Source organism: Hippocampus zosterae, chromosome 4 (assembly GCF_025434085.1).
Source record: "Hippocampus zosterae strain Florida chromosome 4, ASM2543408v3, whole genome shotgun sequence".
NCBI lineage: Eukaryota > Metazoa > Chordata > Actinopteri > Syngnathiformes > Syngnathidae > Hippocampus > Hippocampus zosterae.
In genome coordinates, this window is record NC_067454.1 from 23,978,111 (window position 1) to 23,995,366 (window position 17,256).

Below are 17,256 nucleotides of genomic sequence, written 5' to 3' on the forward strand. Positions count from 1 at the left end.
AGTACAATGAATCTTTACTGATAACCATATTTACTGTACAGCTCCTTCATTATGTGTAATATAACAGGGTATATTTTTGTCAAAACGTGCTTATTTGACCGTTTAAATTTGTGGGGAAAAAAAGTCCATTTGATTATCTTTGATGATGCAACGCTGCTCTTGGATCCACTGCAGACTTGGCTGGCTTGCGTTTGAGAGGTAAGGGGGCGTGTCTGTGTCCATACGGGTATTTACCTCGCGGAGCCTGAGCAGAGGCGGGAAATGGCGTCTGTTAACAACGGTGTGTCATTTGAGAAACGGCTATTGAGTAGATCAGAAATTTAGCTCTAATACGAAACCCCGCTGGTTCCGTTGTGATGGCATTTGGGTCGTGAGCGCATATTTCGAACAACGCCGTGATGTAAGTACCCATCTGCACGTTCGCCTCGTGTTTTATGTAATGTTGCCTGACGACAAGCTAAATATTTTCCTTTCCTGCCTGTGCACATCTGCTAGCCTGAAGCAGTCCCCCCCCGCCCCCCGCCATCGAAACTAAGCTGGCTGTATGCTAATAGTGCTAAGCTAAGCAACATAGCTTCGGGAAAGCTAACTTCGGCCTTTCAAGAATACAGCTCATTCTTGGCCACCGTAACAAAATTTCAACGTCACTGGCTGAGTGCCAGTGCGTAAAATAACATTTACCGAAACGTATCGGTGAATAGTTGTCGCGACTCGCAGTTGTGCCTTGTAACTTTCTGTGGGGAAAGCGGGCAGATGCATTCCACGACTGAACTTAGGCTGGTTGATTAGCCAGCTAGTAGGCATATTTACCATTCATGTTTGTAGGTCACTAAAATAATGCTTGCTATGTCTACCTGTCGTGCCGAATAAAACGTGACTTTGTTGAAAATTAAATCACGCGCAACAGCGATAATTTACCTGGTGTTACGAGGAACAACGAGTTTAGCCGTTTGACAGCCTCAACCACGATTGTCACGCTTGCAAATCAAACGACATGGCAGTTGACAAAATGAGCATACAAACCGGTTGTCACAAGTCACTCACTGCTGAATGTTTAAATGACATACAGCACAGTAGTTTGTTATTTCCTGGATCTCGCAATGCCGCACTGATTTGCCAGAGCCTATAGTTGGTTACCATAAGCTTGTTTTGCTTCAGGATCTGCTTTTAAATCACCTCGTCCTATATGTAAACGGTGCTAAATTGATGTCCACTTGACAGCAGAGTTAACATGTTGCGCTGAAGAACCCGGATCCGCGTAACGCTTTTTGTCTTGAAATGTAACTGATAGCCTGCGACTGCAGTTATTTAGGTAGCGGAGATTTGCTGGACTAACGGAATTCAAGTGAAAAATGAATGTGGGTGGGGATGATTTGGTTGCATACGTTTTAGATGCACGCTTTACTTGCCGGATTCGAATCGGGAGACACGACAGTGCGTCTCCCTCGGTGTTGCCGCGGCTAACGCTTGCTAACCAGGTCTGTTTGAAGCAGGCATTCTTATTTCCCGCTCGCTTGCTTGCCCCCAGCTTCAGCGATGGGGCTTGCACGTCAGAATATCCGAGATTGATAGCAACAGGCTTCATGTTTTTTGTTGTTGTTGTTTTTACGCAGTATATCGAACCATGGTAGATAGTAGTTAAATGTGTTGACAAATGACAATGGTTGGGCCAAAAATGTTATCAGTTCATGTCTTCATTATTTAGTACAGCGTATGCATTGTTTGTAACGGGTGGACAAGCATTTTTTTGAGTAAAATATTTAGGCACCATTCACAGGAAAGCCAATCAATTGTTAGTCAGTGTTTGCCATTTATATAAATGAAGAACTTAATGAAGCAGTAGATGTTATTTTTTACACAATGTTTACTTTGAAATACTTGATGTACTTCCTCTGGATATGTCCAGACATTTTTTGTCTGCTCCTGTTATGCAAGCACAAGAGGCTGGGCTTTCCTTACAACTTGTGTTCTCTGTCTTCGGTTTTCTTCGTGCATGAGCCGAAAAAAATTGGAGGTTAAAATTGTAGTGAGCAAGTGTGCGTTTCCCAGATGCATCTGAAGTCACCATTTCAATGTGCAGTACTCTGTTTAAATAAAAATAAATTTCCAATCCATACAAAATGAGTACGAATGTGTACAGTAGAAGATCTATTGTGGTGTGTGTTTAGTGTACCACTCAAAGTTAAGCCAGCTGCTGCTGCCGTGATGTAAGTGAAATGGGATGTTGAATACATCCAGATGTTTGCAGCAAGGCGAACCAGTCCTAGTAAAGTATACACAGATACATCCTCCGAGTCTTGGTTATTTTAAATGTCAAAGAAGTGTTTGTCTAACTTTAAAAGTACTGTTTGCTTCGGCTGTTAGTTAATGTAATAGTATAGCAGACACTTTGAAAAGACGTTTGCTAGCTCTCTTTCATAGCATATTACAATGAATAAAAAAAATACATTAATACACTTAAGGACAGCATAATACATACATCATGAACCAAAAACTCTACAATAGGGTTAAACAAATCTAATAAATTATAAATAAAAAAAACATTAAAAAATATATAATTCAGTTTTGCTGATTCTCTGTCTTAACATTTTTTTTGTTTGGGATTTCCTGTTTATTGTTTTACTGAAGAAGTGTTTTTTTCTTTCCGAAACAGTTTTACATGTGATTGCTACAACGATGAGGCTGAGAATGCGTAAGGAGGCGTCTCAGCAGCCAATCCCCAGTCTGACGACTCGTCCATCTAGGACCAAGAGAAGGCATTCAGAAGTCGAAGAGGACACGCCTACCAGTGGTGGCAGGGGATTGTTCTCGACTATCAAAAAGTTCATCAGAGGAAATGCTGTTAAGGTAACTTGGACATAGGTTCTTGATGAAAAGTGTATTCTTCTGACCCCCTCCTCAGTTTTAACAGTGTTGGATAATCTTAGTCTTTTGTAAAACTTATTCATTCAAACACCACATTTCTTGGTAGAATTTATTTTTCAAAACCCATGTTAGATTGCAGTGACCCATCATAGAAATCCATTTAATAAAATTGTTACTGTACGACTGAAGATAGTCAAGTAACAAGTAGAAGATCGTAATTTTAACTCGGCCGCCGGGCCGGGGCGGGCTTCGCATAAAGCAAACAGTATATTTAAAATATTGTATTCATGGTTCTATTAAATGTTCTATAAAATGGGGTTATTGTAGCTGAAGCTGTTGTTCAAAGTGCTATATAAATAAAATTGTATTGAATTACCTCTTAGAGGTGTCAAAATTAATTGTCTCCTTATCAATCATCTCACAAATCAACAACTGTTTTAGTAGAGTAATTTTTAGAGTGCATGTTGTCTTGAGAGGGAAGAAATTTCATCTGTGCTGTATACAGCACATTTGACAAAGTTGTACTTGACTTGACTTGAGGGCCACTATCCTGTACGTTTCAGATATTTCTCTCCTCCAACACAACCGATTAAAATGATCAGCTCATCATTTAGTTTTGCAGACGCCTGGTAATGGCACTGATCATTTGAATTATTTGACCACTGAAGTCAAGGGCCATTGTTGAACCTAAAATTGTCCAAAACCTCCGATTCCAGCCTTAAATTATTCTCTGATTTCCTTCATGAAAACAGACGGAATATACAGTAGATGTACTGTATGTATACTGCATTTTGGTGGTAGCTGAATTCGTTTAAAAAATATTGGTGATTACAACAACAATCTCTTGTGTGATATTTGTTAGTTCACAAAAATGTACCAAATAAATCATATTCAGGTTGAAATGGGTTTTGTCATACACTTGAATGCAAAAAGCATTTTTTCCAAGCAGTCAGTTAATCGATGGAATAAACTTCTAAAATGTCTCAGCCGTAGTTATGTTACAAGACGACACATTGCTTTTTAAGAGATTCCACAATTATTCGTCTCTGTGATGAGTCGTCTAAGTCAGGGGTCCCCAACCTTTTTTGCCCCACGGACCGGTTTATGTCAGACAATATTTTCAGGGACCGGCATTTAAGGTGTGGCGGAAATAATACAACAAAATAATATGGTATGAGCTGCATGAAAACTGTGGCGTTTTCGAAATATACCAATAAACACAAGGAGTGTATAATCTGGCCACAACACTCTGTTCGTGATGGTCATGTTTAATACCTTCAAAATACAATACAATGCAAATTCAAAGTGAATGAAAATGCCGACCCACCACAGCCCCGAGCTTGATTTTCTGCAACCAGATGGTCCCATCTCGTGGTAATAGGAGACAATGACACCTCAAGTGTGTTTTATGTCCAGTCTACTTCGTAATTTGTTTTAGTCGCCGTTGCTGCAGAAAACCTCACACAGGTAGCATGTCGGAAATAGCAACAGTGCTATTGTGGCGATCTCAGAATAGTCAGCCATAACTTTAATCCAGTTGTCTCGAACGTCCTTTTAAGGCCGCCGTCATTTGCGATCTCCAGCAGTTTTTTTACACATTCTTTAAAAGTCTTTTATTTCTTTCGTGTAATCGGTCACGTGACGCAGAAAAATGGTTTGACGTGTGTCAAACGTGACAGAGACGGATGTAACGGAGAATCCGGTCATTTTTCAAAATAAAACATCTTTCGTATTCTGAAATAAATAAAATGGAATTAAGGCAAGTTCTTTCTGTGTGGCCCGGTACCAAATGCCCTGCAGACCGGTAGCGGTCCGCGGACCAGCGTTTGGGCACCATCTAAGTGATTTGTAATTCATGAGCTGTGCCCGAGGATCTTCCTACACAGCTTTACTGTGTACAATAACTATCGACTACATTAGCATGCACAAGTTATTAACTGTGAGAAATGAATTAAGTGCAAATGTTATCAGATGTGATTCAGATGGAGAATATAATAATAAATATACTCATTTAATAATGGCGCATCGTGTCCTTTCTGTTTCATAGTAACACACAAATGTGAAATCTGGCTTTCTTGATGTGTTAAGGTGCAGCAGGAAAGCTCAGCCAAGAAGGCCTGTCTCCACTGTGATGTGGACAACAACTTGATCACCTCAACTCCAGACACAAACACTGCCCTTAGAGTTGGCAGAAAAGGCCCTGTCAACGGATGTGAGTATCTCAAAGAAAAGTTGTATTGTACTCTTTCATTTTTTTTCAGTACAACTAATTGTACTTCATGTTGTCCAAATCATACTAAATGCTTTGCAGTGGTGACCAATCATGACAGGAGTAAGGAGAAGCCCAATGGCAATCTCGGGGAGACGACGACTGCAGAAGTGCCCACAAGCCCTCCCAGGACAACGCTTCTTGGAACAATCTTCTCTCCTGTTTTCAACTTCTTCTCACCGGCTAAAAATGGTATGCCTTTTCAGGCTTGGCACTGGGAACCCTTTTAGCCAGTGTGGCTAAACTGTACATAATAATCCATCCATTTTCCGATCCGGTTGTCCTCACAAGGGTCGCGGGGTGTACTGGAGCCTATCCCAGCCGTCTTCGGGCAGTATGCGGGGGACACCCTAAACCGGTTGCCAGCCAATCGCAGGGCACACAGAGATGAACAACCATCCGCACTCACACTCACACCTAGGGAGAATTTAGAGTATTCAATCAGCCTGCCATGCATGTTTTTGGAATGTGGGAGGAAACCAGAGTACCCAGAGAAAACCCACGCAGGCCCAGGGAGAACATGCAAACTCCACACAGGGAGGCCGGAGCTGGAATTGAACCCGGTACCTCTGCACTGTGAGGTCAATGCGCGAACCACTGGCCCACCGGGCCGCCCTGTACAGAATAATCTCCTCTGCAAATTTGAGTGTAGTTAGCCACCACATCACTTGTTTATGTGGAGGCGGGGCCACCTGTCTCGCTGCTGTCTTGCGAAGTGAACCGCTCATGTGTGCACATGGCAGAGACATTGGAGCCCAAATACCACAAAACACCGAACATTTCAGGGAAGATGTGGGGCTTCAGTGGTAGAAATGTAGTGGCCCAAGTTATCAATAAGGAAGTGGCAACTGCTGCAAATTGCCACAGATGAAATATGTGAGGTTATTAGCACGGACGGGCGACTCGTGCCATTCCTTGGTTGCATCGCTCATCCCGTTTTAGCCCCGCCCCAGAAAAATTGGGCCATCTGAGAGCTTGAGAAGAGTTTGATGCTATATCTCAACAATTCGGAACTACCAGTACTTTGTAAAATGATCTATCTGCACGCTTTCAGCACTAACCCTACAACATATTCAATGTATTAAAGCAAACAAACAAATTATTTTACAGAATCTTTAATGTTGAAATGTGAGTATATTTTAATTTACTACTTTCAAGCACAGTGTTAATGTTTCAGTGGCTTACAATGATAAATCCAAGTGTATTTTAGAATATCATTTTTAAGAACCCATGGGCCCAATGTTGTTGTCTTACATCGTCGGTCCTAATGGTCGTAGCTGCAGAGGGACATTTTTTAGGTGATACGTGCTGCAAAAAGTTGCAGAACCAACTGCCGTAGGAGGATTGATAGTTGTTGTATTAATTATTGTGAAGCGGTTGGGATAAAAATCAGCACCTCCAAATCTGAAACCATGGTCCTCAGTCGGAAAAGGGTGGAGTGCCCCCTCCGGGTCGGGGAGGAGATCTTGCCCCAAGTGGAGGAGTTCAAGTATCTCGGGGTCTTGTTCACGAGTGGGGGCAGAAGGGAGCGGGAGATCGACAGGCGGATCGGTGCAGCGTCTGCTGTGATGTGGACGTTGTATCGGTCTGTCGTGGTGAAGAAGGAGCTGAGCCAAAGGGCGAAGCTCTCAATTTACCGGTCGATCTACGTCCCAACCCTCATCTATGGTCAAGAGCTATGGGTCGTGACCGAAAGAACGAGATCCCGGATACAAGCGGCCGAAATGAGTTTTCTCCGCAGGGTGTCCGGGCTCTCCCTTAGAGATAAGGTGAGAAGCTCGGTCATCCGGGAGGGGCTCAGAGTCGAGCCGCTTCTCCTCCACATCGATAGGAGCCAGATGAGGTGGCTTGGCATCTGATTTGGATGCCTCCTGAGCGCCTCCCTGGTGAGGTGTTCCGGGCATGTCCCACCGGGAGGAGACCCCGAGGAAGAACCAGGACACGCTGGAGAGACTGTCACCCAGCTGGCCTGGGAACGTCTCGGGATCCCCCGGGGAGAGCTGGAAGAAGTAGCTAGGGAGAGGGAAGTCTGGGCTTCCCTGCTAAAGCTGTTGCCCCCGCGACCCGGCCCCGGATAAGCGGTAGATGATGGATGGATGGATGTATTAATTATACTCTCATGAATGATTGTGATAAAACAACATGCAGGGTTTTTCCTGGCTCAAATTGAGGCAGAGGTGGTACCATCCTGACCATGCGCCATGAGGTGCATGTATTCTATAAACTGATTCACTTTCTTTTACAGGAAACACACTTTAAGTTCAGACTTCCAACAAGAATCTGACTTTTATTAGAATTTGTCTATTAAAACGTGCATCAGAGAATGATGGACTCATAGGTTGTGTTGGGGGCCACTTTGGTTTGAGAGACAGATTCTTTTGAAGCAGCCTTCAAGCGCTCTGTGGTCCACGTCCACCTGTGCTGCAATAGTACGCTGCAGTATTGTCTGTAAAAAAAATATATATATATCATTTATTTGTATATTTATATTTCTTAAACTCTCTATGTAAACTATATTATTTTAGTTATTGTAACTTTATTGAGTGAATGCTTTCAAGTACAACCATCTTTAATATACTGCTTTGTGAATGGTTGTCACCTCGGTTCTTTTTAATGTGTCCAGCCTGTCGTTGGTTGAGGGTGGTAGCGATTGCCTGCTGTGTTGGGCACAGTGCTTTTGGCATAAATAACGGTGCATGCCTTTCTCAGTATGCCTGGGCCAGGTAAATTGATTCAGCCACTGTTTGTTAGAGCCACTTGCTCGTGTGTTTTTAAGACTAAATGGAAAAAGGACTAAAAAACATTTCAATCATGTACACCAGGGGTGCTCAAACTTTTTGGATCGAAGATCTACTTTTCGATCAACTAACCTCCCGGGATCTACCCTTACCGGCGCACACACGCACACATGCACACTCACATGCACGCCCTGATGAGAAACAGCCTGAAACTGAGGCATGCGACGCACTTTTGCAGCCTGTTACCTATCATAGCTCACACGTACCGTTTTAAAGTACTGGGCACTCCTAGATTCCTATTCTTTGCTCGTGCCCTCGGTGAATTGTACACGAAGCAAACTCTGAATGAGAATAATGATGATAAAAGATAGAGCGCAACAGCTCTGATCACAAGCTGCAATTGCAGACTGCTGAGAGCTAACAACTTCCGGTGATGTAATCACGCGCCACCATAAATTCAAGATTTACCTGCCTCATTTTATTTTAAACTATTTTTTGGGTGAAAATTAGACTGATGAGATGATTAGGGTGCAGTGTACATTAACACAAAAAATATATTATTAACATGTACAAAGACACACAAATGGTTGTTAGCTTTTTTTTCTCCTCGACACTCCTCAGATCTACTTGGGACCTGTCTTAGATCTACCGGTAGATCAGGATCTACCTAATGGCCACCCCTGATGTACACGTTGACTTTGCGTTGTTGTGCTCCGAATTGGAAATTAATTTATGTAGCCTCGCTGACTCGTCCTGTGCTGCATTCCTGCGACCACCAGTGTTTCAGATTAAATTTTCACCAAATTCACCACCATGAATTATTACATTTTAACTGCCTGTTGTGTTAATTTCTCTGCACTATTTTCACCAGGGCTATTTTTTTTAAAGGGCTGATTATCCCTGCCATATCTGCAACATTAAAAATCATAAACCTTATTTTGACACAAAGGAGACGTACTTTAAAGCAAAAAAAAAAAAAAAACTGGCAATATTTACCTGTTTGTAACATTTGCCAGGAAAATCAAAACGCCGATGGCACCGACTAGCATGGGGGAAAACACGGTTCGATCTGTTTTTTTTTTCTTGGGTAGTTGCTTCAGGTCTTTTCTGTGCACTGCTGTTGATATAGAACTTCCATAGTAGTGCAACGCTGCAGTTAAAATACAAAACTGATGCAGAGGGACATCATTCGCTCAATCAGCACAGCGATCTCAATCGGTCTGGCTGGGGGCGGCTGAGACGCAGTTATGAACACGGGAAAAATCCTGATATGTCTGTACACAGGCAGTTATGAAGCGATTGTTTCACGTGGCTTTCAATCATCAATCGTCCATCCATCAAGCTCGTGTCTTTCTAATCTGTCGATCTATGAATATGTACATTATGAATAATACCTACAAACAAACTCAAATCCAATGAAGTTGGGACATTGTGTTAGAAATAAAAAACAGAATACAATGACCCTGTGTAACATTTCCAATGGCAATACTAATGTCTCATTCCAAGTTGAGCATTGTCTGTTCATTAAAATGCTTTCCCTCCATCTGCACAGCCTCATCTGGATCGGACTCTCCAGACCAGGCATTGGAAGCTGAGGAAATAGTCAAGCAGCTGGAAATTGAACAAACAGTGGAAACGCCCACCAACATAGTCACATCTACACAGGAACAATGTACCAACACTAACTTCTACTCAAGTGTATCCCAGTTGCCACCTCTGCGACCTCCGCACATCTCTGCTGGATACCACACAACAGAGCTGGGAGAGACTGATACTGACCTTCCACCCCTTACTGGTACGTCACATAATAATGTAAAGTGCATGTATGAATACAATTCATTATTAGTGTTCATATTACAGAGAGCGATCCAGAGTTATTCAATGTATGTTGTTGTGTGCTAATACCTCCTTTACAAATAATTAATTCATGACTTTCACACTGGTCTCAGCTCCAGGCTCCAGTCCAAGTATGGCATACATGAACACTCCTCCTGCTGCAGTACCACCAGAAACGTCGTATGAAGAAGACTGGGAGGTCTTTGACCCGTGAGTGAAAGTCATAGTCCTCAATATTTGTTCATGGAGCTCCAGCAGTCTCTGAACAGGCTGTCGATACAAATCGTCAGGTTTAAATTTGTTTCAGTTTCTGTAATAACAGTGCAGTGTATCAGGGAGCAGTTTATAGTGTTATCAATTGATAAAAATAAAATTAAGATTTCATCATGTCCGCTGTGTGATTAATCATGATTAATGATATATTTTCCTTGGGCTTAAAAAAGTCGCTGTAAAAATAAAATCTATCACTCGAAATGCGACAACTTAAACATTGTTTGAAGATATTTTATATTGATATCATGTTAGAATGAAGAAAAACTCAAGAGTTTTTAAATATTATTTTGATAGCAGCTTCTATTGTTGAGTTAAAATAAGTGCTTGAACTGATTAACGTGCCTCATAGACTGTCAATGTTTGGCATTCCGAACAATTAACTGCCAACTTAAGGAGCAGACAAGCACAAAGATGAACAATAGCTTATGCTTCAAACCTAATGCTTTCACTCCACATAACTTAATTGAGTGGAGCCACCGGTTATCACCGATCAGGTCTGCCGTTACCCTGAGATAGTTTTTGTGGCTTACCAATGTCCAGTGGTCTTCTGTCAGTGTAACAAGCTTAGCGTTGGCCAGCTGCTCCACCCTCGTTGCCTTTCATTTCCGTAATGTTTGTGAGTTGTTGTGACAACAGTTGCCCTTAAAGGTGTTCGCTATGATGGGGTGCCTGTGGCTCTTTGTATGAGATTTTGAGGCCCCTCGTGTGCGACTGTTGACAGCTCTGCAGCCTCCATCAACCTATGTAGTGGTTATTCGACCTACGTGTTATCCTTATGTTGTCAAGTCAGAGTCCAGAATCTGCCAGTGTAGTGTGATGACGGCTGCTTGTTTCCACTGTGTTTCTAGCGTCTTTGCTAATGTTTGCCAAAATGTGCTTTGCCCGAAGTTGGTACTAGAGGCTGGCTGTGCTTTGATGGAAGAAAAATTGATCACAGCGTAATGTACAGCCAATTTTGGTTTTATCCAGACTTCCATTAGGCAGCTTTTTAAAACTGAGTTTACTATGAAGCATATCCAGTTTACACTCTGCGCTATATTTTCATGTGCACATCACACCAGAACTAGACAGAGTTAAGGTGTGGTGGGACAGACGGTGATGGGGATGGTCAATCGCCTTTCAATAAGGGCACCTTGACATTAGCCAAGAAGCCCACTCGCCCCCCCAAAAAGTGAATTAGCTGTCTTCCAGCATATTGTTTTACAGCCAGGGCTCCATAGTAAAGCACTGTGGCCCCAAACCTGAAATCTTTGGAGGCCCACACTGTCAACTGACTTGCCAAGTAAATATTCACACCCACTCATTTTCACTACATTACTGATAAATGGACTCAAGGGTGGAACAAACATTTTTCATCAACAAAAAAAGAATGCAAGAATATCAAAAAGTCATCATAAATGCATTGCAAATGTAGATAGAACATGTCTTTGATTTCCATTTGACTTGCATAGGTTGTATTAGTGCAAAGTTGCCTCCATCTGGCTGTCAGTGAGACTAAACTTGTTGAAGTAGTTCTTCTGATCAACTGAACCGAGTTTCATGTCTTTGTCTTTAGGTATTTCTTCATCAAGCATGTCCCTCCATTAACAGAAGAGCAGCTCACTCGGAAACCAGCCCTTCCATTGAAGACTCGTAGTACACCTGAATTCTCTCTGGTCCTTGATCTGGTCAGTTACAATTAATTAGTCTACAATGTATTGATGTAGTTTTAAAAAATCCATTAAAAATAAATATATATTTTATATCTTCAAGGATGAAACACTGGTTCATTGCAGTTTAAATGAGCTGGAGGATGCGGCCCTTACCTTCCCTGTACTCTTTCAAGATGTCATCTACCAGGTACTTGATGGTCTTTTTCAGCCTGTCAAGGCGGGAATAATTCACATTTGGGAACAGTTTAGATAGCCTGCTTATTTGTCACTTACGTAAGATGGTGTCAGCTTCTTAAAACAATGGCCAAAGTCATATTTCTTTGCCTTAGAAATGTCTTGTTGTCAGCCACCTCTGCTAAAGACAGCTAGATGCTCTGTTAAACAAATTTCACTTTAAAGTTTGTTTATATTTTGGGGGAAAAGGCGAAGAAAAAAAGGTCATGGACACTTATTTTTAGGAAGGTGACGATATGTAGGTCTATACTGTACTCCCAAAACAATCAAGTATTTAATTGCAGATGAATTCTGACCTACCTAAGATTTAAGGTGTTGTCACGGTGTTGTGCATGTGATGGTTTGAATTATTTCTTGTCATTTGCAGGTGTATGTGCGCTTGAGACCGTTTTTTAGAGAGTTTTTGGAACGCATGTCTCAAATCTATGAGGTAAACATAGCCTGGCTATTATTTCTTATTTCGGTCTGACATGATTAGATTTGATACAATGGTGTGTCACCCCCAACTCCCCACCTCCCCCTGCTCCCTTTTTAGATCATCCTTTTCACAGCCTCTAAAAAGGTGTATGCGGACAAACTGCTTAACATCTTAGACCCTAAGAAACAGCTAGTCAGGTATGGTGTTTCTATGTTATTGATTGTAGAACCAGTGATGGCGTTTGGTTGCGTTCTCTGAATGATTTATGATCTGACCGTATCAATTTATGCCTCTTTCCTGTCATTCCCGACTATCTTTAGACACAGGTTGTTTCGGGAGCATTGTGTCTGTGTCCAAGGAAATTACATCAAGGATCTCAACATTCTCGGCAGAGATCTGTCAAAGACCATCATCATTGACAATTCACCGCAAGCCTTTGCATACCAGGTGACCAGAAACGTAATATTTGAGATACTTTCTGTTTTCAAAATAACGAAACCGGTCAACTGAAAATGTCACGATTATTGACAGTATATTTTATTACTACATATACAATATATTCCTACATTTGTCTGGGGGAAAAACATTATAAGCAGGTCCAATTGCCTTTATTTGGCATGGATTTGAAATCCCATCACCTTTGGACACAAGAGGTCTGCAGATGTGGTCTTCACTAATTTGTCATTTTGATGCCATCTCGCTGAGGGCAGACTAGTATCAGACCCATTGTAACTGTTTTTAACGAGTTTTCCTACCTTTCCCACAATTTAAAACTGCTCTATTGATCTATCGTCATTATCTCATGACACAAACATTGTGCCAGTTTTGATTTCAAACTCCCCCTTCACAGTTGTCAAATGGAATTCCCATCGAGAGCTGGTTCATGGACAGGAATGACAACGAGCTGCTGAAGTTGGTGCCCTTCCTCGAGAAGCTGGTTGAGATGGTAGGATGTCTTTCTTTCTTGTTGAATTCACCAGCAAGCTGAAATTGGTATTTTATTTTTATTTTAATGTATTTATTTATTGCGAGTTTATTCTGCCTTAACTCATGTTGTTACTTATTCGACAGGACGAGGATGTGCGGCCGCATGTTCGGGAGAGATTTCGTCTTCATGACATGTTGCCTCCTGATTGAACTCCCCTGTCTCATCTCGGATGGGCTTTTAGCAAGGATGGACTGAAAACCATGTGTGTAAAAAGCCGCTTCAAACATTACCATTGCTTCATTTTGTTTTGTTTTTGTTTTCAAAACCCACTGCGTTTAAAAAAAAAACATATCTGTTCAGAAGAAATTTGTTTTTAAAGAACTGGTTGAAATTTTCTCAATGTATACATGATGTAAAGAGACACTTCAAAGTCTGAGTCGTTCCAATTTGGGATCGACTTTTCAGCTGTGGGGCGGACAATGGTCTCCACACTATTTCAAGGATTTGGTGCTTGCTCCGTGGCTGTAAAACACACCTGTTAAGAGGAACTCTAACCTGAGGCGTTGAACCCAAACCCTTCCCTGGTGCTGAAGCTGTTGACACTCCAGCCTGTACAGCTGGCCTGCAAATCAATCCGCATTTGTGTTTACTCTTTGCCACACTCACACTAACATGGTAATGTAGTGGTTGGCCAACTTTGTAGCGTTTCAATCTGATGCATTCCGCTGTAGGTGAGTGTTTGAAATTAGTGTCTCCGGGTGTTTTATCTTTGAAATGTTTTGAAAGGGCGCATCAAAGTGTTCAGTTAACTGTTCAAATCTAACAATGGGAGCACAGTTTGTTCTTCAAGGCTTAAATCCAAGTTTTTTTCTTCGCCGTGGACACAGCATAGTTCTTTTAAAATAGTGCGGGGAAGACATCATATGTAAATCTGGCATAGTTTGAGGGCATTCATGTTTGAAGTGATGTGTGTCAACGTTGCAGTATTTGGTTTGTCGATCAATATTGTCATTTACTTGTAATTTACTAGTATTCTGTCTTAATCACAGCCTCGCGTCTTTCCGTTATAAAGTGTAATTTGATGGCTGTCACTAGCATAATGACAATGTAGCGCGGCCAGTGTCTCCAGACATCCGGTCCCAACCTCGAACCAGCCACATCTGGCACCAGCAACATATTTTCTCCCTGCCGGCTTCACTGAGCACCCTCAATGCGTGTATGCGGATGTTGTTTCTGCCAAATATTTTTGCAAGTGAGACAGAGGACAAATGTGCAACATTGAGGTACCTTAGACTCTGCAATCTGTGTTTGCGCAGTCTCCTGATAACTGGGCAGTATTTTTGTTTTTGGTTTGTATCAGTGTTTTTTTGTTTTTTTTTTTAACTGGCACATGCGCCAGCGTTGCTCTGGGTTTCTTTTACCGTGCCGTGTGATCATTTCTCTGCTAGTAGCTTTTGTCAGAGTTTTCCCTCTTAATGGTTCGATAAAAAAAGACAATCAGACCGCAGAGCGCCGCTCATTGCTGCACTATTGTGCACTTGCATTAATTTGTGTCCAGTGTGTTCGATTTGTCAGATGGATCCTGCTTTCCTTGCTCTGGCCACATAGTCCCTGCTGTTGAAAGCAGGCGGTTATCAGAGGTGGTGGCCAAATGTTTGGCACCTGCCCCTTCTTGCCTTTTGCATTGTATGTTGCTTGTGCTCCAGAAATTAGATTGGGCTTGTGTTTCTCGTAAAACGACGGTTGCAAGGCACAATGAGGTTTACTTGTACCGGTGAGTGCACATGTAGACACTGAATGTAAATTGTGCATGGGATGAAGTCGCAGGTGTCTATCCCTATTCATTCTCAATATCTAGAACAAATAGATGGGAGGCATTGGCGACTGAAGGGATAGGAGATGCACCTTGAGTTCCCGACCTGGCACCCAGATTTCACACGTTTTTCTTTTTTTTTCTTGCCAACTTTTAGTATGCAAGCCTCATTGAGCGATTGTGTGACGCTTCTGAGTTCTCTCATAGCGGTTCCTGAAGGAACTGGGAGAGGCATTTGATGTCATCCAGCTCCTTTTTACGTGCATTACCAGTTTATTGTACACTCTGTGTGGTACAATAATACATGCAGCCTTGTTTTTTTTTAATCCTTAAAATAAGGAAACATTTTGTATCTTTGATTTTAAAAAGGCATGTAATATCAACTTGTAAAATGTATTAATGAAGATTAACTTCATATGGATTTTTCTTTCCTCTTGAAAATGTTTATTTAGTTTAGAACAATGTCACTAAACTGTTAAACTTAGCATGTAGAGGATACAGTTTGTTTTGTGTCAGAAGTCCTGAGTTAAATTTGAATCAATGCACTTTTTCTGCTAAGAGTTAAGTCTTTCGGAAAAGTAATTGTATTGATTATATATACCTGTACATACCGGTATATATAATTTCCCCCTTCCATCACCCCTCAATCTCATATCTCTTATGCTATTTTACTTGTAAGAATTATATGTTCAGAAGATGTATTTTAAAATGTTTTAAGACATCTTTGTTAGCCGCCCGGCTATGTACTATTGTAAAGTGTATATAAAGTTACATTGAATTTCTGAAACAAAGTTTTAAAGTTAAACGCCTCTTCCTTGCTGTTGTTGTTTTATTTCCCAAGACTGTGTGAGAGCAGGTTATTTGGATATTTGCCTTCTGTAATTTTTACACAACACTGATATCCGTCAATGACCTGACATTTCAAAGCCAGATATTCCAATATTTTTTTCAAGTGGATTACACTGAGGACCCCCTTGCAGTAGACTGTGTAATCTTAATAACAATGTAATTGTAGAAGGAAGCATGTGCCTCATGACCGCTCCTTCCTCATGAACTCCTTTCGACAGATGTCGTGTCAGTCCCTGCAGCCAGTCTGGTGTCCCCTCGCAGGACTCGGGTTTCTGACAACACTTCATTCAACATTACTTGTTAATATTTTATAATGTCTTACAACTCAAATCCAGTCCGTGTTTCACACCACGCTCTTTTTATTTATTTATTTATTTATTTATTTATTTTGCAACCACTGTGTCCTTAATTACACAGCTTGTCAAGTTGCAGGTCTGTCAGTGTCTACAGAGGAGTGTATCGAGCCCCCGAATCATGGAAGTCAAAGATCTTAACCAGATGTTTGCGGATCTTTGTGTTGAATTTCATATTTTATGAAGTGACGGATATTAGACACGTGTATCTTTGTGGAGTGATCGCTGGTCACTGCAAAACAATGTGGTCTGCTTTCACGGTGTACATCCTATTAGGTAAGTACGGACAATATTGTACTGTTCGATTGATAGAAAATAAATGGCACCACTGTAATGACGAACAACAATTATATTTAATTGTACTGCATGCCACATTCACACTTTAAACATTAGCAGCTTTGCTTAAATGTTGTAAACTAAAAAAATTAAAATAACATGCAGGAACTCTAAATCATGGGTGCCCATTACGTCGATCGCGATTGACCAGTAGCTCGTGGACTGGTCCCAAGTCGATTGCGAGAGGTGTCGAGGAGAAAAAAAAAACAATCAACCATTTGTGTGTCTCTGTACATTCATCCATCCATCCATCATCTACCGCTTATCCGGGGCCGGGTCGCGGGGGCAACAGCTTTAGCAGGGAAGGCCAGACTTCCCTCTCCCTAGCTACTTCGTCCAGCTCTCCCAGGGGATCCAGAGTCGTTCCCAGACAAGCTGGGTGACATGGTCTCTCCAGCGTGTCCTGGGTCTTCCTCTGGGTCTCCTCCCGGTGGGGCATGACCGGAACACCTCACCGGGGAGGCGCTCAGGAGGCATCCAAATAAGATGCCCAAGCCACCTCATCTGGCTCCTCTCGATATGGAGGAGAAGCGGCTCGACTCTGAGCCCCTCCCGGATGACCAAGCTTCTCACCTTATCTCTAAGGGAGAGCCCGGACACCCTTCGGAGAAAACTCATTTCGGCCGCTTGTAACCGGGATCTCGTTCTTTCGGTCACGACCCATAGCTCGTGACCATAGATGAGGGTTGGAA

The 17,256-nt window shown here is 41.9% G+C and overlaps 1 protein-coding gene across 1 annotated transcript; it reads left to right on the plus strand.

Moving 5' to 3' along the window:
• Positions 1 to 223: 223 nt before the first annotated feature.
• ctdspl2b (CTD (carboxy-terminal domain, RNA polymerase II, polypeptide A) small phosphatase like 2b) lies at positions 224 to 15,835 on the plus strand. Its single transcript, XM_052063205.1, has 13 exons — positions 224 to 400; positions 2,654 to 2,847; positions 4,954 to 5,077; positions 5,177 to 5,326; positions 9,425 to 9,667; positions 9,822 to 9,918; positions 11,537 to 11,648; positions 11,734 to 11,820; positions 12,235 to 12,297; positions 12,403 to 12,482; positions 12,606 to 12,732; positions 13,136 to 13,231; positions 13,357 to 15,835. The coding sequence occupies exons 2-13, from the start codon at positions 2,677 to 2,679 to the stop codon at positions 13,420 to 13,422; spliced, it is 1,416 nt and encodes a 471-aa protein (XP_051919165.1). The 5' UTR covers positions 224 to 400; positions 2,654 to 2,676; the 3' UTR covers positions 13,423 to 15,835.
• Positions 15,836 to 17,256: the final 1,421 nt, after the last annotated feature.

Coding starts and splice junctions, on each gene's coding strand:
- ctdspl2b (XM_052063205.1), top strand. CDS start 2,677: ATGAGGCTGAGAATGCGTAAGGAGGCGTCTCAGCAGCCAATCCCCAGT. Junction 12,298..12,402: donor GCATGTCTCAAATCTATGAG/GTAAACATAGCC, acceptor CTCCCTTTTTAG/ATCATCCTTTTCACAGCCTC. Junction 12,733..13,135: donor CGCAAGCCTTTGCATACCAG/GTGACCAGAAAC, acceptor CCCCCTTCACAG/TTGTCAAATGGAATTCCCAT.